General features: G+C 52.1%; 1 protein-coding gene across 16 annotated transcripts in view; it reads left to right on the top strand.

Annotated features, from left to right (window-relative positions):
* The window catches only part of MAPT (microtubule associated protein tau), a 110,351-nt gene that overhangs the window by 70,869 nt on the left and 13,890 nt on the right, over positions 1–25,592 (top strand). For 4 of the 16 annotated variants that reach the window (XM_037808062.1, XM_037808061.1, XM_037808063.1 and 1 more), the window contains 6 exons: positions 4,732–4,797; positions 8,449–9,561; positions 12,452–12,507; positions 15,137–15,334; positions 16,389–16,518; positions 20,825–21,090. In XM_037808062.1, coding sequence (XP_037663990.1) covers positions 4,732–4,797; positions 8,449–9,561; positions 12,452–12,507; positions 15,137–15,334; positions 16,389–16,518; positions 20,825–21,090 — 1,829 coding nt within the window. Of the gene's footprint in view, positions 1–1,316; positions 1,404–4,731; positions 4,798–8,448; positions 9,562–12,451; positions 12,508–15,136; positions 15,335–16,388; positions 16,519–20,824; positions 21,091–25,592 lie in introns of all 16 variants that reach the window. The other 12 variants (XM_037808076.1, XM_037808074.1, XM_037808075.1 and 9 more) reach the window with 7 other exon arrangements.

Genomic DNA, 25,592 nt, shown 5'->3' with positions numbered 1-25,592 from the left:
AGAATGGCTTTTGAGTCACCAGCTTACAGCATCCACCCCTTCATCTCTCCCTCTTCCCTGAGGAATTTTGAGGTCCCATTCTCAACACTTCTCCAGGGCCTGCCCATTATATCAGATGCTGTGTCACAGGGTGCAAGCCTGGGCCCAGCATCTCCCAGGCCTCCACCTCTGGATTAATTCAGAAATTGGCTGTCTTGGTATAATGGTGTGTCATGGAGGATGTAGCAGGCTCGGCCCTTTCCCCCGAGGTTCTCAGCCTGGTGAGGAGAATATTCAGGCCAATTCCTCTTTGCTCTCCCTCTTAGAGCAAGTAATGCAAGATGTTTCCTGCTGATCTTGTTAGGACAGTTTTGCAAGTTGCCTACCGCCCTGAGAAAGCCCTGTGACGCTGTTGCCTGATCTCATGTCAGCCTCCCCGATCATGGTTCTTGGTGCCACCATCAGCATTATTCTGGAAGAATCTTCAACCAACATGTGTGGGCCCCCAGAGCTTCATCTCTCACCCCACAGGGAAGGGGGCACCGCTGGGGCTGGGCTCTATTGGCTACCCTTCCTGCACCTGAGACAAACACAAATAAAAATGGACTTCCCTGAACTAAATTGACTTTGGCTCTTGGAAGGCTTTCAAAGCTGACGACTCCTTATGTTTGCCAAGCACGGCCTGGGAGTGTGCCAGGGCATTGCTCAGGGAGGAATGCCAATTTGGAAGTGTTCACCTTGATGAGAGACTGACAGCAACTCCTGGTGGTAGAACTCTACCTTCCTGCCTCTGCTCTGAAGGTGGACCCGCTTGCAGGCCTGTCATCAAGGACCTCACTCTGGACAGACGGGGCCTGTTCTTTGCCATGCAGGGGACTCTGCTTTTTAGTCATGGGCCATGGGCTTGGGGAGGGGGCGGTCAGAACTGGAAGCAGCCTTGGAAGTCACCTGGAGGTGACGCCCCCACTTTGCAGCGGAAGAAACACAGAGCCTCACGGCCCAGCTGCCTTAGTCTCAACCCTGTCCTCCTGCGCTGCCTTGTGAACGAAACGCTAGGGAGCAGTCATCTGGGTTTCAATATTTCTTCTTTAAAAATGCCTGAGACCATCCCCAGCAGTCTCTCTCGCTGCATTGTTCACGTGGGGGCGATCCCCGATGCCCGATCCCCGGCTTTCCTGGCGGATGGGACGGGCGTTTCCTGAGCCGTCCCACGCCAACAGAATCTCCGCGAGCTTCCCGGGGAGCCGGCTGCGGGCCGCTCGTGGTGTGGCTCTTTGCATGCGGCCGGGTCCTCTCCTTCCCCCCGCCCGGCTGAGGGCTTTCTTGGCGGTTTCCAGACGTCACGGCGCCCCTAGTGGACGAGAGAGCCCCCAGCGAGCAGGCTGCCGCCCAGCCCCACGCGGACATCCCCGAGGGAACCACAGGTGAGGGGACCCCCCGGGGAGCGAGCCGGGCGCAGGGCCCCGCGACGGCCTGGGAGACGGCCCTGCGGGGTGCCCCGGCTCCCCCGCTCCGGGGTGGGCGCGCGGGGGTGATCTGCTGGCCGAGCGGGGCAGGCATGTGGGGGGACGCCGGCTTCTGGGGGTCTTGCGGTGGCAGGTGCAGGAGGCCCCGAGGCCCCGTCGCTTCCGGGGCTCCTCCCCGCAGCCTCCCGGAGGGTGCAGAACCTTCTGGACTCTTCTCTCCTTGCCTCGGTCTGCATGTCAGCTCCGGAGAGCTCTCCACCGAGCAGGGTTCTGCGAGGCAGGCTGGGGAGGGCGAAGCTGGCCTTCCTCACACCCGACATCAGTCCCCTTCTCTCCAGCTCCGCCTAGTGGCGGGTCACCTGCAAGGGGGTGCTTTACCCCCAGGAGCTCCCTGAGCTGGCAGCAAGCTCCAGAGGCCTGAACCACACCTTTTGAATATCTTAACTGGGCGGTCCCTGAGGAGTTCAGAAGTGTGGTCTCACATCCACTTCTAGGACCCTGTCACCTTTTCAAACGTATCTGCTAGAACAGGCGTGACAAGACTGTCCTCATCAGGGATGATGGGGAATAGGTCAGACAGGACACTGCCCAGAAATAGCGCTGGGCTCAGGGTGGGGGGCTTGGGGAGAGCTGCCAGCCTACTGGCCTTGGGCTCTTGATGTCACTTCCTTCACGTCCTCTTTCCTGGGCTTTACATAAAGAGTCTAGCCCTGGGCTTGTGATTTGGAGGGCGCCCGGCTGCTCAGCGAGAAAGGCAGGAGAGCACCGGGCAGGATTTCAATGGTGAGCGAGAAATGACCCCCGACCTCCCTTCCTTCCTGGAGATGATGCTCACCACGGCCATTGGGAAGCCCGTGGCATTTCCTCAGGGCACCATGTGCTGAGGACCCCCCTGGGAAGGCCTGGGCCGCACCCCCACCTCCTTGGTGGTGCATTTCTTTCTGCCGCCAGAGCAAAGCCTTCTGAGGTGGAACTCCTCAGCATCTGAGCCATGAGGGTCTTTTGAAGGCCATGGAACAGCCTCGTGGGATGAGGTCACGAGTAGCTTTATTTCTGTCTCCCACTGTCCCTTTGTGAGTTACTGAGTGTGGTAAGTTCTTCCCCTCCCCAGAATGAAGGCTCTGGCCGACTCTTGACTTTGCCATCACTCCTGGAGAATCAAAAGTACTCCAGTCTCCATAAGTCGCACAACACGGTCTGAAAATGACCATTAGGATGTCCTGTCCCATGCAGCAGTCAAAGCTCTTAAGTTCGCCCAGAGGTGTGGCCTTTCCCCTCCAGGGAGAGGGGAGAGGGGACAGAAAGTTTCTTCACACCCTCTGCACTTAACAGGTGTTTAAAGTCGACTCTTGCAAAACTTTTGAGGAGTTCTTCCAGAACCTTCCTTCCCCCCATCTACAGTTATCTTCACTTGAAGACCCTTCCCCTGCACTTTATTCTGGCAGACATTTGCTCTTTCCTCAGCCTCTTGGAATCTGAAGCTCTACTTTCAGCCTCCACTCTGCTGAGGTCTGCTTGTCCCTTAGTGGCCCTATTGGACAGGACCCGGGGTGCCCCGTGCTCTCTCTAGTCTGTGTCCATATCAGGGAAACGTGGGCATTCTTTACCCAAATGAGCTTTGGCGCTGCAGGCTGACCCAGGGCTGAGCAGCATGCCTTTGCTCTGCCACCAAAGCAGGGATGGCCCATCTCTCACCTTCTGGTTTTCCTGGGTGGAATTCCAACAGCATTCCCGCTGTATCCCCTAAAACTGTAGAAGACAGTCAGGCTTTCCACGTGGTGCCTTGAAGCCCTTTCACTGGGATTGAAATTGGAGGGGACTTGTCGCCACCCCAGCCCCCACCCCAGCTTGGGAGAAACTCATGGTCCCTACGCTGCTCTCTCCAAAGGAATCGTCCTCCAGATGCCTCTCCTCACCCCACCAGCTCAACCCTTCAACCCTGTAACACCCTCAGTGTGGTGGGGAGTTTTTGGAGCTGGGTTAACATTTTTTCAGCTATTTACTTCGACAATATGCACCTTCATTTTTCACCTCATTTTGACATTTCCTATTGACTATATCTTGATGCCTCCGTGAAACTTCCAGTTTAACATCCAGTTAGACCTGCCATGTGGCCACCCCACTGCAGGGATCCCTGCCTTGCTGGGGGACCATGGAGTCTTCCTGGTTCCTTGTAAAATATTCCCATGAGATGCAGACAGGCCTGTGAGGGGATGGCCCCACCATTGTCATGCGTCCCCACTCCCTTTGCTTCTCTGAACGCCTCCCTAATTGGGTCGAGGGGTGTTTGGGCAGTGTCACAGCCTCCATTTTCTGACTCGCATCAGGGCCAGGATATGCACCTCAGCAATGGCACGTGAAAGCGGGTTGTCTGTCCCAGGACCATCACAGTAATGTTTTCCTGGAATGCCTCCTCATGTCCTCTGTCTTGAGTCTGTGGCCATTTAGCTGGACTTGCTGTCACTTTGAGCCTTTCTTCCATAATCTTGTCAGAAATTCAGACCCAGTCTGTACTTGGGGCTCTGCCTTCTTGACAATCAGCCCAACACTTGCTCAGGGCCATTGTCAAATGGCGACTCATGGAGCTGTCACCATTAGACTCGTGGGCATATGGACCTGCAGGCTTGTGGGGGATCTGGAGAGTGTCCGTGCCCAGGAGCTGATGAATGGCGAGCTTCCTGAGCCCACCACGGCTGCCCTCTACCACCCGCCTCACAGCTGCCCTCTGACAGCCAACTGGGTGGGTATTTATGAGGCTCTGGCATGGCCGTCCAGCAGGTCAGAGAGTCCTTTTCCCTCATCCTTGCTCTCTAGGGTGGGCCTGTGCCAGCTGGTGGTGGTAACTTGGTGTTTCTGTTATAGGTGTAGATATTGAGTCATTGCTGGAGCCTCTTAACAGGTCTGGGCGAGAAGCAGCTGAGCCAGCCACCGGCAGGCAGTCCTCAGAGGGTGGCCCCGGCCACCGCGCACTGCGGTCTCAGCTGCAAACTGCTTCTCTGATCTCTCCCACCCTCTGTGTCTTTGTTGAGTGAGGGACTCAGGACCCGGAACCCACAGATGAGAAGGTCTTGTAAAGTGTTTGGGTTTTGTTTAGCAAACTCTTTAATCAACATCCCAACAAAGACACTTGCAGAGAAGCCAGAGGTGCAGTACCCTGGCACCTTCAAGATGTGCGTTTCGTGAATGTTTTAGGAAAAAAATTGCCGGGAGATATCGAAAGCCCTGTTTCTAGCAAACAGTAACTGTCTTTGCTTTTATCTTCTTCATTGGCTGACGCATCAAACAGCTGAAGAAGCAGGTATTGGAGACACCCCTAGCCTGGAGGACCAAGCAGCCGGCCACGTGACGCAAGGTCAGTGGACTGAAGTTGCCACCATGATTTGGGGATTGGGGAGGAGGGCGATGGGAACACTCAGCTGGGATCCACCCTGAACAGAGAATTTATACCTGAGACCTAATTCAGGGGTCAAGCACAGAAGAGTTTGGGGGGTTGGTTCTTATCAAAGGTGAGCTACTTAGATAAAGAGCCCTACCCATTTTTTCCTAAGACTGTTCCTAGTGTCCTGAAAGAAGCTGGGCTTGTCCAGCCTGGAGAGTTGAGAATGAATGTCCAACAGAAAAGCAGATATGACCGATGGGGAATTTTCCCTGTGGGCTGCCCTCTGGCCTCTTCTGGGCGCATGGCCTCAACCAAATCACCACCAAGCTATTTCTTTTAAATTTTCTTCAGTGCAACCTTCAGACCTCATTGTGATTTTCTTCTCAGAGACCAAAAGTGTTGTGTTCAAGAAAAGGAGCTTTCTAAAATCATTTATTGTAACTATTTCAGGAACTAATTTAAAAATCTTTAAGATTCCTTATCTTAGGAAGAGGGGGGCCTTCAATACAGATACATGGGTTGGGTCTGTTTTCTATCATTTGCTGGATAAATAAACTCAAGAGCCTACTATATAATGTGGAACCTTCTAGATTGCAAAAGAGCTGGGAAGACATTGTTCTTTTCTCCAAAAAATGTTATGGTATTTGTCCAGTGTTTAGCACCTCTGCTTGTTGCCATCTGGTTTCAAGAAGATTCTAGGCCTGAAGTGTCTCACTGAGGATATTTTGAGGCCTAACTACACAATTTTGTTCCCAAAGGGGTTGCTACAACATAATGGGCTAATGTTTCTCATCTTACATGGCATGGAAACACTTGTTTTTGTTCTTAGGCTGACAAAGAACTTCAAAAAAATATTAGGGATATGAACGTGAAATGGTGTAGGGGATCTCAGTTGGTAGATTAAATAACTAGAATGCTGACACATGCTTCTTTTGGGTCATGCTTTCCTGCTGAGGTAAAATTAGGAGCTTCTAATAAACTATAAACTCTGGAAATGATCATTTATTTCCATAAAAAGAAGTGAATTTGAGGTTTTTCTACAGATTTTTTATTGCAGGTTCCATCATCATGTCCCTAAAACATATTTCACTTAACAAAAAGATCAGACCAACTTCTTTTCTGGAAATTTTCCCTTTGTGCTCAACTGAATTTTAAAATTTTCAGACAGTAGCCAGGACCCATAAAAGTGTAAAGGGGAACATCGGGTTCGCATCTGCATGGGAAAATCGGCACCAAATCCATGATTCGCGGAGGTTCTGTCTCCACGCCCAATGTTTAATGCCTTGATTGGAGCAAATTGGTCCAAATTGCCAAGTGTGATTCCCTCATATGAAATTCAGACACTCTGGTGATCCACAAACAAACTCTATTTGCCAAAGGCCTGCAGTGTATTTTGTACTAAAACATTCAGATTTGGGAAGAGATGTGTGAACAAAAGCACACATCTTGAATCATTCATTGCTTTCCTACGGCAGAAGAAAAAGCTTTGGCAACCTCTATTCCTACCTAAGATAGAAAAGATATTTCAGGATGGAACTGCAAGATGCCAAATGTAAGACACAGGAAAGGCTAACCCGGCTCCTGCTCACTGTGAGAGCAGAGTCGCCCTTAGCCCTTTCGTCCAGAAGCGTCCCTGGGCCAGGTCTCCTGAGGGGGAGGTGACTGTTTGTGTGGACTCCTGAGGCCATCACACTGTGCTTTCCCAGATACTTGGTTACCTCTGGGCTTCATCATATCCTGAGAAATGAGTAGGACAGTCTCCCCGCCTGGCTCCTTCCTCCAGGAGTACAATACGATTTCATTCATGACCTCATTGATCAGCACAAACACACACACACACACTGTACAATCGTATATTGATGACTCTTCAAGATCGGTTTGCTATTTATGTTTGGGGCCTTTGTCTCTTTTTAATGAGGTGCTTTTAAAGTCTTGTAGTATATCAGAGTACAGTAATATCCTAGTCAAGAGCAATTTCTAGGGAACTCTAGGAGGAAGGATTTTTCCAGAAGGCAGTGGAGACGTGGCCTGTCGGGTGGGGTGCTGACGGGCAGCTCCGTTGCCTCCAGTCTGATGAGCTGGTAGGCTGGAAAGAAGTCACGGCCATGGAGGCGCCTGCTCAGAGTGGTGTCTTGCTTGTGTTTGTTTCCTGGATTTCTGTTGTGTAGACTGTTTTTCCGGTCAGTTGATTGGGGGCCCCCGTAAGGCCCCTGGAGAGCCTGTGAAAAGCAGAAATCAGTACATTTTCCTGGCACTGGTTGATCCACGGAGGATACATTTGTTGGTCACCTGCTGTGTGGCAGGCTCAGTTGTGGATGCTGGGAACACAGAGTGAGTTAGACAGTGAGCTCGCAGCCCGGAGTAAGGGCGAGAGGTGAAGCAGAGCCGTGCCGGGCTCCTTGGTCATGAATCAGCAGCCACCACACTCACTCGGATTGGGTTGGGGAGAGCAGGGTGGGTCCACGTGTTACCTGAGTGTGCACAACTACACACGTGTGTGGACACACAAATGTCCTCCCTCCTCCCTCCCCTCATGTCGTCCAACTCTCTTCCTTTCCCAAGCCCCTGAATCCTTCCGAGGTGTAGGTTTTCTTTAGCGGAGGGAAGGGGAGTTGTGTGGGTCATTCTCTTGGGACTAGTGGGATATTTGAAGGGTTGGGTGTTAAAAAATAAAAGGTGCTTATTAGGAGAACCAAAAAGCCTAACTCTCCTGTCCTTAGTACACAGTCGGATACGTTAAAGAGTGAATCACGTGAATGTCACACGAAAGAACCAGAGAACTATGGAGTGTGTCCTCCATCAGCCTGGGTGGGGTGAGCAAATGGCATGACCAGATTAAAGCTGAGGCCCCGAAGGCCATGCCTTTGTCATGCAGAGCTCTGAACTGCCACAATGTCCTACCTCACCTAAAGCAAAGCCCCCCATGCCCAATGACCCAGATAAATCTGATTGTGGTTCTGTTTGGGGGAATTTTATGGTAGGTCCGTTAGTGAAGTAAAGACTCAATCTGCAATGACAGAATTTGGATTTTCCAAATATCTCAGAGGACAGGCTTGAGGCAGGGGTTGTTTCTGAGCACCCTCTGGTCTCATTTGCCAGAAACAGGGGGAGAAGAAAGGGTATCCTTTTTGCACCCAAGCCAGGCCCATCCAACAGGCCAGAATCTTCAGGAGGCTCAAAGTCTTGCTCCCAAGCCCCTGGAAAGGGGTAGAAGTTTCTGTAGCCCTGTGGATTAAGCCAAGACAGACAGCCCTGGAATAGCTGACATGCCTTAGACCTAACCAGAGCCCACCAAGAGGCAGGGGAATTGCCCCAGCACTGGGACGGGCCTTGGGGACCACCAGGCCCAAGCCTCCTTTTATCTATGAGAAAACTAGGTCCAGAGAGCACAGGTCCTCCCCCAGCTTCATCCAGCGAGTCTGTAGCAGATAGACCAAGAGACCTTTCATTCTGTGCAAACAAATCACCAAGGATGAGCCCAGAGCATGCGCTCCTCTTCCTTTGTTATGTGCAATAGTGATGCCGTTTAAATGTCCTTTTCTTATTTCAAGAGTGATGTTCCCTCTCTTAAACAATGAATGTGCCCTTGCTAACCTTTTGCCACCACTGCCTCTTCAAACCCAGAGGAGTCGAGAGTCCCGGCCCAGCAGAGGGAGGTGACTGAGGGGCTGGGACCCCTGGCCCAGGAGCTTAGCTCTCAGGCCCACCCTGGACACAGAAGAGAAGCTTCTGGGGTTTCAGTGCTGCCTCTTGGAGAGAAACAGCCAGGAGCCCCCGCCCCAGGGGTCTCTCTCCTTCCTCAGCATCATCCTATCTGCCCAATGGCTCCTCTAAGGGGAGACCCTCAGGAGCCATGCCAGGAGTGGGGACCTAAAGATGGGGAGTGGGCCAAGGAGGGTGTGGCCTTTCTGAAGCCCACCTCTCCTGGATATATCCAAATGGAGCCTGAGAGTGTCAAGGTTGCCCAGGAAAGCTTCCTCAGGGAGCCAGGGCACCATGGAGGTGAGGCCAAGGACCCAAGGGCCCCGGGTCTGACCCACCAGCATGGGTCGGACATGTCTGGGGCTTCCAACCTGCCTGCAGGCCCCAGAGAAGCCACACACCAGCCTTCAGGGACAGAACCCAAGGACGCAGAGCGAAGCTGCCGCTGCCCTGAACTGCTACGGATCCAGCACCTGCAGCAGGAGGGGCCAGCTCTGAAGGGTGACCAGGGCAAAGAGAGGCCGGGGGGCCACGCGGAAATTGATGAAGACCGCGACATCGACGAGTCCTCACTCCAAGACTCCCCTCCCTTCCAGAGCTCCCCGAGTCTGCCGCACTCCCACACCCGGGGCGGGCCACCACCCCCTGCAGCCTCCAGAGGAGCCACTGGCATGCCCAGTTTCCCAGCTGAGGGAGCCGTCCCCCTCCCTGTCGATTTCCTCTCCAAAGTTCCCGTGGAGACCTGGGTCTCGGAGCCTGATGTGCCCAGTGCAGGGTCCACGGCAGAAGGGCCGGATTCTCTGCCTGAGTTCACCTTCCAAGTGGAAATCAGAACCAATGTGCAGAAGGAACAGGACAGATCTGGGTTGGATTTGGAAGGGGCCATGCTTCCGGGGGCCCCTGGAGAGGAGCACGAGGCCCAGAGCCCCTCTGGGAGAGAGGATGCAGGAGACGCCGACCTTCTGGAGCCGTCTGCAAAGCAGCCTGCGGTGGGTCTGCCAGGGAAGCCCGTCAGCCGAGTCCCGCAGCTCAAAGGTCTGTGTCTTGGGCTCCCTCGCTCCTTTGGGGACCCCTTGTGCCACCCAGGCCCCGGGCATCACCACTGAGCTTCCGGCCGCTCCTTGACACCTGCTGCTTCCGAGGGGCCGAGGGAGAGCCACTGAACCCTGCCACCCGGGCCGCTGCTGCTCACCCTCCTGCCCCTCGGGCTCGGGCAGCCCGTGCCCCCTCACGCTTGCCACCGTTTTGCATGCCGCCAACACCCCGGTGCTTTCTGCCCTGTTCTTTGGCCACTTGGTTTATCCACAGCGGTCCTCAGCCCAGGGGAAGCTGGTGCACTGCACGCCACAGAGAGAACAGCTGCTCCCGTTTTTGAGGATTTATTAAGTGCCTTAACGTCATTGCCTAGAATCCTCATAACCCTCCCAAGGCAGCATAATTAGCCCCACTTTGGAGACGAGGAAACTGAGGGTCAGAGAGCTAAGGTAACTTGCCGAAGGTCAACGAGTAGTAAGTGATAGAGTCAGGTGGGAATCCACACACTCTGTCCCATACACCCCAGTGGCTTCTGGAAGGTGCTGGAGTGTGTCTTCTAGCACAGAGACCCAGAGGGAGCTTGCATGTCTTCTTCTCCGGTGGGTGCACAGCACATGCCAAGCAGCAGGCCACACACCCACACAGAGACACACACACACACTCGTGCACACACACACACATGCACACACACCAGCATTTGGAAATGGCCAAGGGCCCAAGCTGAGCCTTTGGCCGGACACCCCCCACCCCACCCTGCCCTGCCTTACAGCAAGAGAGATGATGAACAGAAACAAAGTCTTTCTTGTCCAAAGCACTTGGTCCCTGTGGCAGGGACCAAGGTGGGAGAGTGGTGAGGATGGCCACTGTGTGTCCTGTCAGGGACGGGACAATTTATATCCCAGGGGAGGCCTCATGTCCCCAGGTTGCACACATCCATATCTTTAGGACTTTTAGCATTTTAGAATTAGTTGTGGGACCCAGAAGTTGATGCTACTTGAGCTCTGAATCTGTTAAAATTTGATTAGACTCTACCCATCAAGGAAAATGTCAAACTTTTGTAGGTAAATGAATATCTATATTTAAAATTTAAGATGGAAAAGTAATCATATATCCTAGTTTAAAATCTCCTAAATTCCAAGATAGTAGGGGACAAATAGCTGTGACTTGACAGTTTACTCTGTTTTCTGAAATGGTGCATTATTGAATGCTGGTCTGCTGGATGTTAATACATACGTCGAGGGAAAAAAAGCAATCCCATGAGCCAGTAAGTTTGGAAAAAACAGACTAAACAAAGTTAAACAGGTTTTGCCGCTACAGGACTTGTCAGAGTTTTGAATGTACTAATGCACATTGCAACCCTCCAAGAAGGGTAAATAGTACAAACTCCCCAAATTGATTCAAGCCCCACCTGCTCCCTTCTCCTGGTACTTCAGTTCGGGAAATGCTGATCTGCCAGGTGCTTTTGTTGTGACATGATGATGCTGGTTGATTTGGCCAAAGGAAGGGACATGTGAGTCAATCCCTGTGGGACTCACTAAAATGCAGATTCCTTGGCCCCACCTTAGGCTGACAGAATCAGAGTTGGGGGTGAGCCCGGAATCTCTATTTTATCAACCTCTCCAGATGACTCTGGTACACAGTGAAGATTGAAAACCTCTGGGCTAGTTCATCAGTGCTGTTGAGTCTAGAAATCCAGTCTACAGGTAGCCAGCGAGAAGCTGCAAGGGGCCCCAGTGTCCTTGAGGCAGGGGGCATATGGCATCAAATCCAAGGAAGAAAACCCGTAAACACGTTTCAAAAATTAATGTGAGTGGAAGGCAAGGGTGAGTTCGAGGTGATGCCGGTAACCGAGTTAGCAGATTCCTTTCACCAGGGGGTGTGACTTCTAAACACACGAGCTGTCAGTGGTTTGGTTCTTGAATCCAGGTGTTATCTGTGCGATGTTTGAAGGTAACTAGTTCGTAGCTAATTCAGGGGAACAGGACTTGGAGGTTTGGGGGTGCCATTGTCCCCCCTTCCGAGGACCTGTAGGTGGTGAGAGGACCCACCAGGCTGGATCGGGGTGGACTGGGCTTGTCTGAGAGCCGCTGGGGCTGGCGGCTGAAGCCCCACTGGTGAGGGGCAGGCTCTGTCTGGCCTCACCTATTCTGGTGGCAGGTGACCAGGTATGGGGGCGGAGGGTCAGCGTGAGAAGGTCCAGGGAGGGGGACATCAGGACCACTGGCAAGCTGGCAGCAGTGGGCAGGGGCATCGGAGGCGGCTCCAGTCAGACCCCACAAAGGCCCCAGAGGGTGAGCAGGGTCTAGGACTAGGAACCTCATGGAAAACCAAGGCTGGGCCTGGCTACTAGGTGGAGAGGAAAACTCACCCACCCTGATTCCTGGGCAATGACGTGAGCAGGGAGGAGCCTGAAGGAGGCCGGAGCCTGGCTGAGCCGCCCCCAGCCCTGGTGCAGGAACTGCCTCAACTTCCCTCTTGGAGCGGGGCTGTCCCCAGCTGGTGGTACTGACCTTGTTAGAAGTGGGGAGGGAGTTGGTTGGGGGGGTCTGCAGTGTGAGGCCAGCCTCGCCTCCTTAGACAGCCGCCTTGCCAACCTGTGCCCCTAACTGTTTCTGCTGAGGCCCCTCTGCATGTCCCCACCCTCGGCCAGCCTGCTGCCCCCTCTCACCGGGTCGCTCCAACCAGACCCCAGTTTGCTGTGTTGATACTAACAATGCAAGACCTAACAGATGCGAGGGAAAAGAAAATCAGCGTGGTTGCCACCACACCCACCTGCAAACTAAACAAAACACGTTGCACTGATTCCAGAGAAACTCAGCTCAACATCTGGCTCTTGCTGTAAACTGCGAACATGGGGTGTAACATACATTTTCATTTTCTATTTTATCAGCTCGCATGGTCAGTAAAGGCAGAGATGGGAGTGGAAGCGATGACAAAAAAACAAAGGTAAGCTGACAAAGCCTCGAAACTCGGGTGCCGTTCGAGTTTATCCAGAAGCTATACTTTGATGTCTGATTTAATTCTCATATATCGCATGTGTGGAGTAGTTCGTCACTAAAGTACAGCTGTCATTTTAAAGAGGTTTGTATTTTTGCACAAGCTCTAAAAAGTCCAGCATTTATCCATTTTAACGCTTATTCCAAGGAAGGACAGTGAGCTGGTTAATGAATTAATGCTCCTAATTGCCATTTCATTAGCACAGTTGAAATCTGAGACTTTCATAGTAAATGAAGGTATGTTTGAATTTTCTGCAATAAAGTTTGAATTTTGCATATCTTACATTTCCCACTGCAGATCGAGGCTCAGCAAACACATATATGATACATAGAAAATGCCATTTATTTAGGGGACTGAGGCAGGATAGAGCAGGGAAGTGCTCTCCAACCTAAAGTGGAATGTTCTGGAAAGTCCCTAGAAGAGATGCACTAAGAGGCAGGGCAAAAGGAAGATATAAATGAGTATTGGCGATGCAGGGCTGGGAAAAGGCAGCACAAGCAAAGACCCAGAGGCCTGGACAAGGCATGAACTAGGAACTGTATGCGGATTGGTTTGGTGGAAACAGCTCTGATTGGAAGCTGATAAGGCTGGAAGGATGTTGGAGGAGGGAAAACGTGGTCCCAACTTCAGTGCTCTGTTTAGAAGCGTGGCTGTGGTACAGTAGACCCAATCTTGAAATCTTGCCAGCGTTGATTGGGGTATACCCTATTATTCAGTCTTCAGAACCTAACCTAAGGAACAGTAAATGAGAGGTCTTCTCGCCACAAAGATGGCATCTAGGCCCATCCTCAGCGCTCCGTTTCGATGACTTTACATCCTGGAAAATGCTCCTGTCACTGCACAGTAGCAGTTTTCCAGGAAAATCACACCGTGGCCCTAGATGACCCATTTTTCTAAAAGGCATCTGGAAGCTTCCGGTATAAATTCTACCTGAAACGTGGATTTTTCTCCGTACCGGAGGCCTGCAGAGTGCAGCTCCGTGAGCTTGGCAGGAAGTGCTGAGGGCTCCCCACAGCGGCCTGCTCTGGATGAAGGCAGGGTCAGCCGTGACACGGCCCCTGTGATGCAGCGGAGGGTCCTGCAAGGACCTGGAGGGCTCTGCCCTGGCTGCTCCTAGTGGCAGCAGCAGCTTCTTGTCAGTCGTGATGCATGTTTAGTGCTGGTGGGGGGAATACCTGCCTCATGCATGCACTCATTCATTCATTCATTCGTTCGTTTGGCACACCTGGGCCAGGGGCTCTGCTGAGCACGCGGGGCCCAACGCCCCAGCCCCGGGGTTGCTCACAGTATAGAGAGGTGTCAGGTCTGTCACACACTGCATCTGGGGAGTCAGTGCCACCAGCAAAGACAGGCTTTGTGCAGCTTGGAGAGGAGGGGTCACCCCAGCTCCTCTTCCTTGTCACCTGCCCCAGAACCTCAGCCTGTGTCCCTCCCCTGGGTGCTCATCTCTCCAAAGCTGGCTGCAGAGAGGGTCTCGCCCTCCCCCCCCAGTGGGGATCTGAGAGGTGACAAGGAGAAAACCCGAGAAGCCTATTGAAGTTTCCAGTAAGGACCCCTGCTCTGTCGTTCTGACCCCCTTCCTGGAACACCTGTAGACTTAGCCTGTCTGCTTTTATTCCTGAAGCTGTAGCCCCTCCTCCTTCCAGCTCCCTGGTGAGGGCTTCGCTTCCTGGTCAAAGTCCCAGAGGCACTAGGGCCAAACCGCAGGTGTCGGCCACTGTCCAAGTTCCCTTGTCCCAAGGGGCAGCTCCCTCTCTGAGTGACACTGTTCTACTGATCACCTGCCCCACCCAGGCTATTTCCTTATGTGCAGTGTGTTCAGGAGTTAACACTGACCAGTTTAGAATCAGCCAGATAGTGCTGAGGTTGGTCTTAAGATTCTCATCAGAAAGAAAGCGTGCAGGTGCATGTGTGCACATGTGTGTGTGCATGGGTGTGCGTGTGTGCCTGGGTGTGCGTGTGTGTGTGTGTAACCTAAGTGGTGTCAGAAAGTCTTTAACATTTGGACCAGGCACCATCCTGATTTCAGCAATTATGACCCTATCACTGTGGTAGAAGAGGGCCAGAGGTTAGTGGGCAAGCACAAACACCTCACCTGGAACTGGGCAGAAAGCAGGGCACTTCTGACCCATGACACACTGGGGATGTTTCCATGAGAAACATCCTAGGTATCATGTACCTTCGTGATCTGCATCGACTTGCTGGGCGCAAAGTATCTTTAAACTGGTCATCTCCAAAGTGAGGGAACAAGAAGAACTAATGGGCTGGAGAAAGAACATACTAGGACTTCTGTCCATTTGTCATCTCCTTTTGAAAGTTCAATCATATGTAGGTTTTATAATGTACATCGAACATTGGCGTGTAGTATACGAGTTTAACTGATACACGGCATGTGTAGTGACAGTACGGGGTCCTGCTCCTGTAGTTACTGATAAGGGTACATGATCCAGAGAGGTTAGAGATCACTGCTTTAAACCATTACCTGCCTTATTTATTTTTAGTCACTGTCTTTTTTCAGTTTGTTCCCTTCCCCCATGTGCTGACGTTTATTTTGATTTTATTTATGTTTATGTTTAAGACATCCACACCTTCCTCCGCTAAAACCCTGAAACATAGGCCTTGCCTTAGCCCCCACCGCCCCTCTCCTGGTAGCTCAGACCCTTTGATCAAACCCTCCAGCCCTGCCGTGTGCTCAGAGCCATCCTCCTCTCCTAAATACGTCTCTTCTGTCACACCCCGAACTGGCAGTTCTGAAGCAAAGGAGATGAAACTCAAGGTAAGGAAAGCACCTTTGACAAAGAATCAGGCTGCTCTAATGTGGTTTTCAAATGTATGTCTTTTAGCCACAAAGACCTTTCTTCAAATAAGCTCTTGCATAGAAGTGCCTTGTGGAATGGTTAAAATCCTGGTTGAACAGGGAAAAGGGGACTCAGAGCCTTACTTCTCAGCTCCCCTTAGCGCCTCATAGCTGCAGCTTCTGAGGCACCTGATCAGATTCCTTTCCATCCCTGACCTTGGTAACTGGACGTGCTTCATCGGGTTGGACAGCATCACTGCAGCAACACCTGTCCCACGAGTCCATTCCCCGAACCATCTCGTGGTCCTTGGTTATGTCCATATCTTTTTGAGTTTGTGTATTGTCTAAAGGTTGTCTAGAAAACCAAGATAAGCAGATAAACAAGCCCGGCAATGGCCACGAACAGTAGACCGTGCTTGTGCCAGCAATTGCTTTCAACCTTTGGCCGGTTGGTTAACGATGCCTGATGCTCACTCTGCCAAGGCTAAAGGGTTATCGAAACCTAAGGGTTGTTTGGGGGAAGAACAAAAGACTATGACCTAGCTCCCTGGGGCATTCTTGATCAGTTTCAATAAATAGTGTCTCCGTGGACCACGGGCCTCTTGTGAAGCCAACCACCATCAGTACACGAATCCACGATTAGAGTCGGAACATGGGTGTCGGCACTGGCCTGGTCTGCTAATGTCTTGTTCATTGATGTGCTCTCTGAGTGGATGATGAACCAGGTCATTTCTATAAGCCATGTGGCCTTTCTATAAACTATGTTAGCACAACTCGTGCTGATAACTAATGCAAACAGTCCCTCTAAGAGGAAATGCTAATCAGGACGCTTGGCATTTGGGTGGGGCTCTGGGTTTGTGTGCCCAGCAAACCCCTGTGATGATAAAAGACATTTGTTCCATCTATTAGGCTAAGGGTCACCCCAATCTTAGCCTCATTTTGCGTGAAGGTATTGGGTAGGGCTAGCATTGACTCTAAGTGATGGTAACATTTCCCAGCGGTAAAAACGACTCCACCGTGATTCGGTTTATAGGGGGCAGATAAAACTGGAACGAAGATTGCTACGCCCCGGGGAGCGGCCCCTCCAGGCCAGAAAAGCCCAGCCAACGCCACCAGGATTCCAGCGAAAACCACGCCCAGCCCCAAGACGCCGCCCAGCACTGGTAAGACTTGAGCCGAGTCAGATAAAGCTCTTGGTGGCTGTGACCCTCCTCTCTGAAGGTCCCTGAAAACCAGTAACACCTGATCGCTGATCAGCACCTTGCAATTTACTGGGCACCATGGTGTTCCTTTTCTTTTTAATCCTTTTGGCAGTTTTCTGAGGTAGATACTGAATCACCCGCTTTATGTCAATGAAGAAATGGAGGCTCAGAGTTTGTGTGACTGGATCTTAACCAGCTCATTCTACTCATGAGGAAAATGCAGACATATGGCTAATAAACTGCAGGAAAGGGGCTTCTCCGACCCCAAGTCCAGGGGTGGGGGGGTGGGGGAGCAGCCCAATGTGAGGTGATGTTAAGTCCCCAGGTGAGATGCGTGCCCGCTGTCTCCCTGGAGACAGACAGCAGCCTGGACGGGTCACTATGGGTGACCTCACACACTGGGCATCTTTACTCTCTGCCATGTTACAAAGCTTCTGACAATACCTGACGGTCTTAGCCAACAGTTTTCTTCAGTGCAGGTCCCCCCTGGGCTCCTGTGAGTTAAAACCCAGTGGGGTTTGAGTCCTGGGCAAGGCTTCAGTCTAGCTATTTTGCTTCCAGGGGTGCTATTAAGAATCGTCAGCTCTTGGAGGATTAGGGACAACCAGACTGAGCAACTCCCCTCCTCATCTGCCCTGGCGACCCGGCTCAGGCAGCTGGGTTTAGATTCTGCGTGGCTCTGGGGGCACCCCAGCTTGCATCTGGCCCGTGGCGGTGTTCAGGATGCCTGTGGGACTTGTGACGGAGGGAGGCTGGCCTGGCCCAACGGCGTCTCTGCTGTGTGTTGGCCGGCAGTGTCTGCTCAGAGCCTGCTGCATGTTTTAGCTGTGGAGCGTTTGCAGTCAGGGAGGAGCCTGCAAGTTCAGCTGCTCATGAAGGCCTGTTGATTTTGTTGTCTTGTCTAGTGTTTTTATCTCATGTACATAATACATCTGCTCTAGCAGCAATGAACAGAATTGTGATTGGATTTTATATACGATGTTGAGCCCGCTTCTTTCCACTTAACATTATGTCAGGTGACTCACACTTCTTAACAACTTGTAACAAGGGCATGCGTTTTTCTTTTGATCTTACCTGCTCTTGGTGGCAGCCTGCAGGTGGACAGATCTTCCCCTTGCCCCCCACCCCCACCCCCAGCTTGTTTCCTGCTGGAATGGAGCCCCTGCTCCCTAAACCCACTCGCTGCCTTGCTCTTCTCTGCCTGACAGCCTGGCATGAAGACCTCGCCAAGGCCCAGTTTGAGCTTGATTATAATGAGGCTTTCTGTGGATTTTTCTTTTTAAGCTCCCAAGAAAGTGCAGAAGAAACCACCCCCTGCAGGGGCAAAATCTGAGAGAGGTAATTCTGAGCCTGCTTCTCCCCATGGGGAAACTCCCACTGGGGATGTGAGTGCTCGTTGGCTTGTGTTTTTAGAACTGGGAGCACCTGCTTCCTACATGTAGGTTTCACTCACTGACTCTGAAGATAAACAGTCAGAATTCCTGTTTCTCTTCTTCCGTGTGTTTTGTGTGGATGTGTGCTTCGTTGAGCTTTCTTATCCTACGTGAGCTCTTTACTTCAGGGACAAAGGCGAGGTGGAGAGCTGTGGGGTGGCAGGTGGGGTGGCATGTGCCTCGAGGTGTTTGCGGGGCTGGAGGTTTGGACTGTCCCTAGTGAGGTTTAGGCGTGGAACTCCCACTGGCGTTCATTAAACGCTTAACCCCAGACACATTGCCTGCTACCACATCCAGTCTTCTAAACGCAACCCTGCGGGGTACGGTCCCTCTCCCCATTTTCCAGATGAGGAACCAGGCTTAGGAGGGAAAGCACCTTGCCCAAAGTTATTGCAATTAATTGGCACAGAAAGGACGCCCCACTGTGTCCTGGAGGCAGGATGGCCAGAGAGCTGCGGTGACAGCCAGGCTGAGCCTGGAGGCAGAGGCCCCATCTATTGTTTCCTTCTGTGGAAAATGACTAAGTTCTTCATTCGTCCTGTCACCACTGAGCTTGACTACCTTTGGAATACCCATTAGACATGAAAGTCAATCTTTAAAACTGTGATGCTTATTCATCACTTGACACAAGAAGTCACCAGGTTATAGCACTGTGCTTTGCACAAAGAGGTGCCCGGTTCCTGGGGTTCAGTCGGGTCAGAAGTGGACTTTGCTTTGGGAAACTTGGAGATCAGCAGTGAAACTCAGATGCATGGTTCTCAGAGCTGGAAGGGAGCTAAGCCATGGTCTCAGCTCAGCAGCTAGTCCAGGAGTTCTCAGACTTGAGTGTGCTCAAGAATCCCCTGGGAACTGGTGTTGATGTTGTCACAAACATTGGGACTGGCGGTTTGATGTGCTGAGCCCTTGAGCATGGGACTTGCCCTTATGAAGCTCATTACCACAAAGGAGATTCTAAACTTGCATGTAATGGTGCCTAAGAGTCTCCCCCTGAGTACCTCTTTGTTGCTCAGATGTGGCCCTCTCTCTCTCTAACTGAGCCATCTCAACAGGTGAACTCGCTGCCCTCCCCCCTACGTGGGACCCGACTCCCAGGGTTGTATATCTCCCTGGCAATGCAGAATATGACTCCCGGGGATGAATGTGGACCCGGCATCGTGGGACTGAGAGTATCTTCTTGACCAAAAGGGGGATGCAAAATGAGACGAAATAGTTTCAGTGGCTGAGAGATTTCAAATGGAGTCGAGAGGTCACTCTGGTGGACATTCTTATGCACTATATAGATAACACCTCTTAGGCTTTAATGTACTGGAATAGCTAGAAGTAAATAGCTGAAACTTACCAAACTCCAACCCAGCAGTTGGACTCCTGAAGACAATTATATAATAATGTAGATTACAAGGGGTGACAGTGTGATTGTGAAGACCTTGTGGATCACACCCCCTTTATCTAGTGTATGGATGAGTGGAGGAATGGGGATAAAAACTAAAGGACAAATGGGGTGGGATGGGGGGATGATTTGGGTGTTCTTTTTTCACTTTTATTTTTTATTCTTGTTCTGGTTCTTTCTGATGTAAGGAAAATGTTCAGAGATAGATTGTGGTGATGAACGCATAACTATGTTATCATACTGTGGACAGTGGATTGTATACCATGGATGATTGTATGGTGTGTGAATGTATTTCAATAAAACTGAATTTAATAAAAAAAAAAAATCCCCTGGGAGCTTGGGGAAAACCAGTTTTGCAGGCCCCACCCCTAGGGGCTCTGATATAACAGGTCTGGATGGGGTCCAGGAATCTGCATTTTATAAGTCTCACTCCTCACCTTTGCCTTCTGCCCTGGACGTGCAGATTCAAGAGGTCCATGGGCCAAGCTTTGAGAACCACTGATCCCATGAAGCAGACCACATAAACTGTTGCCATGTAAGGGGGCAAGGCAAGTGCAGATATAGAAGCACATCCAGGGGAGGGAGGGACTGAGCTGTGGGGAGAGGAGATGAGAGAAGAGGCCGTAGCTGCTTTCCTGGAGGGGCTGATGCCTGGACTGGGCTTGGAAGGGTGCTCTGGTATTTGCTGCAGAGCCTGTGGATGAAGGTGTTCTAGGGGAGGGAGCAGTGGGGCAGGGTAGGTGGCATGAAATGGAATGACTTGTTTGGAGAGTTAGGAACAGTTAGACAAGGAGCACACATACAGTGCTGGAGTCCACGCACCCAAGGGGAGTGTGGGCAGGGAAAGGAGCCTTGAACTTGCTGAACAGCTTAAAATCCACCCCATGGGTAAATGGTCTAATGGGTGCAGGCTTCAGGGCAGCAGCTGGGTTCCATCATTGCCTTGATGTTATTCAGGGATGGGTCGGGTAGAATGTACTAGAGCTTCACGAAGTACATTCACTGTATTGCTGGAGCCTCCCTCCCTACAGGGTCTGATCATTACTTCCACTTTTGAGTTAAGGAGCCTGAGCCCAGAGAGGGGAAGTGACATGCTTGAGACCACACAGCTGGCTAGAGCCCAACTCCTAGATCCACAGGGTTGTGGGTTGGAGTTGGTCCCATCTTTAGCAGCGGGTATTGAGTGGTTCTTGATGAGCCAGTCTTGCGTTCCTGGGAAACAGGTGTCTCCATCCCTAAGTAACAAGGCAGGGAGAAGAGGTGTCTCTAGTACTGGGCTTGTGGGCTCTCCTGCTGGTTTAGCTGAGCTTTCCGCCTTGTTCTTCCCACCTGCCTCATCCAGACCTGAGGCTGGGAAGGGTCGCTCAGGACAGGCAGCCCCCAGCGCCTTTCCTAAGCCCCCTCCCTTGCCCCGAGTCCTGGCCTTACTCCTTTCCTTCCTTCCCAGGTGAATCTGCAAAATCTGGGGACCGCAGTGGCTACAGCAGCCCGGGCTCCCCGGGCACTCCTGGCAGCCGCTCCCGTACGCCATCCCTGCCCACCCCGCCCACCCGGGAGCCCAAGAAAGTGGCAGTGGTCCGCACTCCCCCCAAGTCACCGTCTTCAGCCAAGAGCCGCCTGCAGACTGCCCCCGTGCCCATGCCAGACCTAAAGAACGTCAGGTCCAAGATCGGCTCCACCGAAAACCTGAAACATCAGCCAGGAGGTGGGAAGGTAAGGGTGGGTGGGGGCTGCTGTTGTGTGCTGATCCCAGGCACCCCAGGAGGAAGCAGTGTGGTTCCCCTCACACCTGGGGCAGAGGCAGGTAGCGGCTCTGCTGCCGCCACCAGCTGGCTCAGCTTGGAGAGGTCTGGCTCACCCCTCATGTAACACCCCAATCCATACCCAAACCTCTCCAAGGAAGGAGACTTGCATATGGTTCAGTTCTTTATCAGCATCACCACTGAGTATGAGTGCCCTGCTGGTTCTTTCCTTCCCTATTTCACCCCTGCTAACAGGCTGGTGTCAGAGATTCCATGTCGTAGCTCCCTGACTTGGGCGCTCTCAACGTGGGGGTACCCATGACAGTCTATAAGTTGGGCATCTCTGGCGTTCATTGAACATTTGCTTAGGTTAGGTTTCTCTTCGTCAATTCTGGGAAACTGGGGGCTTCCATTCGGAACATCTGACTTTTCTGGGGGCAGGAGGGCGCTCATGAAATTGTTGGGTCCCCTAAAGGTGGAGAAGCATCAGCTTCTGAGGCCCTGAAGTGGGGCGAGATGGGGACCAGCCTGGACCCCCTTTCCTCCTCCACACCCACCACCAGGGAGGAGGGCCGGGCGAAGGGTGGGTGGGCCTCCGACAGTGAGCCTCCTGGGGGCGGCGGGAGCTTTAGGCCGCCACCCGGAGCCAGCGCCTCCCTTTCAGTCGGGACAGCTCGCCGCGCCCCACAGGGGGCGCTCTCTGCGCTGTTGATTTCGTCCATCAACAGCCTCGGGTCCAGCGAGCCCGGGTCCGGGGGAGAGCCGGTGTTCTCGAGAGACATCGAGGCGTCGGTCCATCTCGGCGCCTTGAACGCTCCCCGGGGCCTCCCCGGGGCGGAACAGGGCAGCCTCTCGGCCCCAAGCCCCCGGCGCGCCTCTTGGTCTCTCCCCGAGGCGGGAGCTGGCTCCGTGGAGCGCGCCCCTGTCCGCCGAAGGCAGGTCTTTGGACCCGGCTGTGCCGGAGGCCGTCTGGCCCCCCGCTGCAGTGGTTGTCTGTAAAGGTGCCCGCCGCCTTCCCGAAGGGGCTCTGGGGCGGCTGCCCATGGGCGTTGGCCTGAAGTTTCCCCCAGGAGAGCGGCGCCCTTGGTGGCGGAGCGGCGTTTCGCGCCCTCACTCGGCACGCGAGTGTCCGCGCGGGCCCTGTGCTCATAGCGCATCTTGACCGTTTGCCCCGTTTTAAAAGATTAAAAACAAAAACTCTACACAGCCAGTTCTTCAGCATAAGAAGGTGACCAGCGCTGTGGCGACACTGTAGGGCAGGAGGGAGACGGGACCGCCGAGCCGGGGCCCGCCGCGCGGAGGCGCCCGAGTCCCGCCCGCGGCTTCCTGCCCCCGTGGCTGCGCGGCACAAACCGCACCCGTGGAGGTGGTGCTGCATCCTAGCGGGTGAGGAGAAGCCACCAGTGAGGCAGCAACGCCGCCTTAGTCGCTGATGGCGTCCGCTCAGCCAGAGCCTTGGCGGGCCCACCAGGCGCAGCCCGCGCCGAGCTGGAGAAGACGCCGCCCTGCTCCGCGCTCCCCCCAGACCGGGGAGGGATGGACGGGAGCTCGCCGGTGGCAATCGAGACAAGAAAGGAGCTTCCAGGAACACCGGAGGCCAGGCAGCCAGCCTTCCCGCCTGAGGGCCAACCGGCCCAGTTAAATTCAAATGTGGTGTCCCCACCTCCCACCCCTATTCCTGCTGCTTCTCCTACAGGCCATGGCCATTCCCCTTCTTGCCTACCCCCACTCGTCCCTGGTTTACCTTGCTTCGCCTCCGTCCCTCTGGGGGCACTTTGTTCACTCCCGCCCTGCACGTTCCATCTGCCCGGAATCCCCTTCCTTTCTCATCTCTCCCGGTTGCTCTCTTACCCTTTCCTCAAGCCGCAGCTCGAATGCTGTCTCCTCTAAGAAGTCTCCCTGGATTTCCCTCCTTCTTCTGAAAGCCCATGAGAGCCTGACTGTCCTGAACGTGGGTCTGTCCCTCCCTAGTCTAGCCTGTAGTGAGGGTGGAGGCCAAGTCTCACTCACCTTCACAGCCCCCAAGGCTGTGCAGGTAGCAAGCCCTCGCTGCAGACTTTAACTCGGGTGACTTTAACTCGGTGGCGCCTCTGTGGTTCAGGGAGCAGGGGCGGAGCCCTCAGCTGGGCATGGAGAGCAGCTCTGCTGTCAGCTCTGAGCTGATCTGAAGCTAGCTTGGAAGATTTGGGCACCTTTGGCCCAGGTCTGGCAGCTCTACTAAATGCCACCGCCACAGCACTGAACCCGGAGGATAGTGTCCACTGAAGGCCCCTTGCAGGGCCAGAGCCCTCTGCTCCCACCCAGGGCCACCTGCTGTGCCTGTGTGTCCCGGCTGTGAGGGCTGCCCAGTATAACGGGGACGGAGGTGCCTTCAGGTTAGCACCTGGCCACACCAGGAGATGGTGCGTTCCTTGGGATGGAGTTAGGGAGAGGAGGCGTGGGGGAAGTGGCAGAGGGAGGTGTAACAGCCTCCCCTTAAAGTCCATGAAAAACCTAGAAAATTGAAACGTAGAAACTCTCAGCCAGAGCAACAAAGATCAACATGTTAATCTCCAGGAAAAATGGAAAAAAAAAAAAAAAAAAAAAGGAACGAAAAGAAAAGAAAAAAGGAAAAAAAATCATGGGATCCGTGGAAGAGGTTTTGGAGATGGCTTGTGGGCGTGTGTCTCGTCTGCACTGGTCAGAAGGCTCTGTGAGGCTTCCTTGAGATCTTTGTGTCCCTGTGGCCTCCTGTCGGGCCAGTATACAGTAAGTGCTCAATAAATACTTGTCTACAAAAGAGACAAAGCTTGTGAGAGTCTGGAGAATATAACTCAATTCTCCCAAATAGGTTATTTAATTGAATAAGGAAGAGTCGTGTTTATAAACCTGCAGATGCTTGAAAACTACAGCAGAGCGACAGAAATCATTTATTGGGGAAAAAAAATGTTAAGCAACTATTTTCTTCTTTGTACTTTTCTCTGTTTTCACAATTTGTGACCGTGAGCAGGTGTTGCTTTAAGTGCAAGATTATTTTTAGGAAAATGCAGATAATCAGTTGGTTATACAGGAGAACTACTTGGGTCAAGTAAAGGTAGGAGAGAAGGGAAGGAGAGACCAGAGCTGGAGGGGGCCAGAGAGCCAGCTGGGCAGATCTGCTGCCGAGGCCTGGGAGGCAGCTCTCCATTCTGAGTGCAAAACTCGAAGTACCTAGGGGTGGAAAGGTGGGGTCATGGGAGGTGGGTGGATTCTCTTAAAAATTCTAGTGCCACAGTCTCACCCCAGACCCATTAGAATCTCTGGAGTGGGGCTCCCCAGATGTTTCCAACGTGAATCCAGGCTGAGACCCAGGGTCCCCGAATCCTCACCTGCTAGCCTCTGGCCCCAACCCCAACTTCCAGCGCCTCTGGTGCACCCTGGATCTGATGACTAATTGTCCTCATTCCATCCTGTCCTCACTGGTAGATTACAGGTGCCCTGGCTCCTCAGTCAGCTCAGATCCAGCCAGGCCAGCCCGTGTCCCTCACCCTGCTCCTGGTGTCTGTCCCAGTCCTGTTCGGTTTGGGTTGCCAGCAGGCAGACATGGAGACAAAGAACCAGCAGTTAAAAAAGAATAATAAACTACTAGTGAGGGTGTGAGAGATGTGAAATTTCATTCCTATGTATCTTGGTGAGGATGCAAATAGGTACAGCCCTTGGGGATAACATGAAGGAATGGCCATAATTTTCACAACTGAACTCTACTAAATCTTGAGCTGTTGAAGTGTCTTTGGACCGAAGTGTCAGTGACCAGTGAGGTCACACTGAGGACTTTGTGTTCCGTGGCCTTCCCTGGAGCTGCTCACGTGGTACGTCCTGCATAATCTAAATCAAGGAAAGAAAGAGCCTGATTTAAATGTCTTAACAACAGGGAGGTAATTAAGTAAACCATGGTGATACCATACCATATAATAGTATGTAACACATTAAAAATTATCTTTGAAAAGAATTTTAAATAATTATAAATTATGCTATGATTTGTTACATTATATAATATATAGTATATACATTATATATAATATATATACATATATATGTATATTATATATTATATATTAAGTTAAAAAATAAAACTGTATAAATTATGTAGGTCATTTCTATAAAAAGTATGGATAGAAGAAAGACTGAAAGAAAATGACAAAATGCTAATTGTGACTGCTTTCATAGATTGAGTGGTTCTTTTACAAATTTTCCGTTTCTTCCCAAATTTTCTACAATGTTTATATGAAAATGTTTATAATCAGAAAAAAATAAAATGGATAGAAGTACAGATGCAATTGGAGGTATATGATAATAAAGTAAAGGGGTTTGCCTTCTGGCCATAGAAATTCCCAGTATTTGAAAGGGGAAATTAGCAGAGAAATAGCCGTAATTGAACTGTATGGCAGGGGTTTTGCTTATTAAGTGTTCAGATTCTATCCCAATAATCTGTCTAGGCCATAAGGAAAAATATCA

Source organism: Choloepus didactylus, chromosome 18, assembly GCF_015220235.1.
Source record: "Choloepus didactylus isolate mChoDid1 chromosome 18, mChoDid1.pri, whole genome shotgun sequence".
Classification (NCBI taxonomy): domain Eukaryota; kingdom Metazoa; phylum Chordata; class Mammalia; order Pilosa; family Megalonychidae; genus Choloepus; species Choloepus didactylus.
This window is presented reverse-complemented; position numbering and strand designations above follow the sequence as displayed.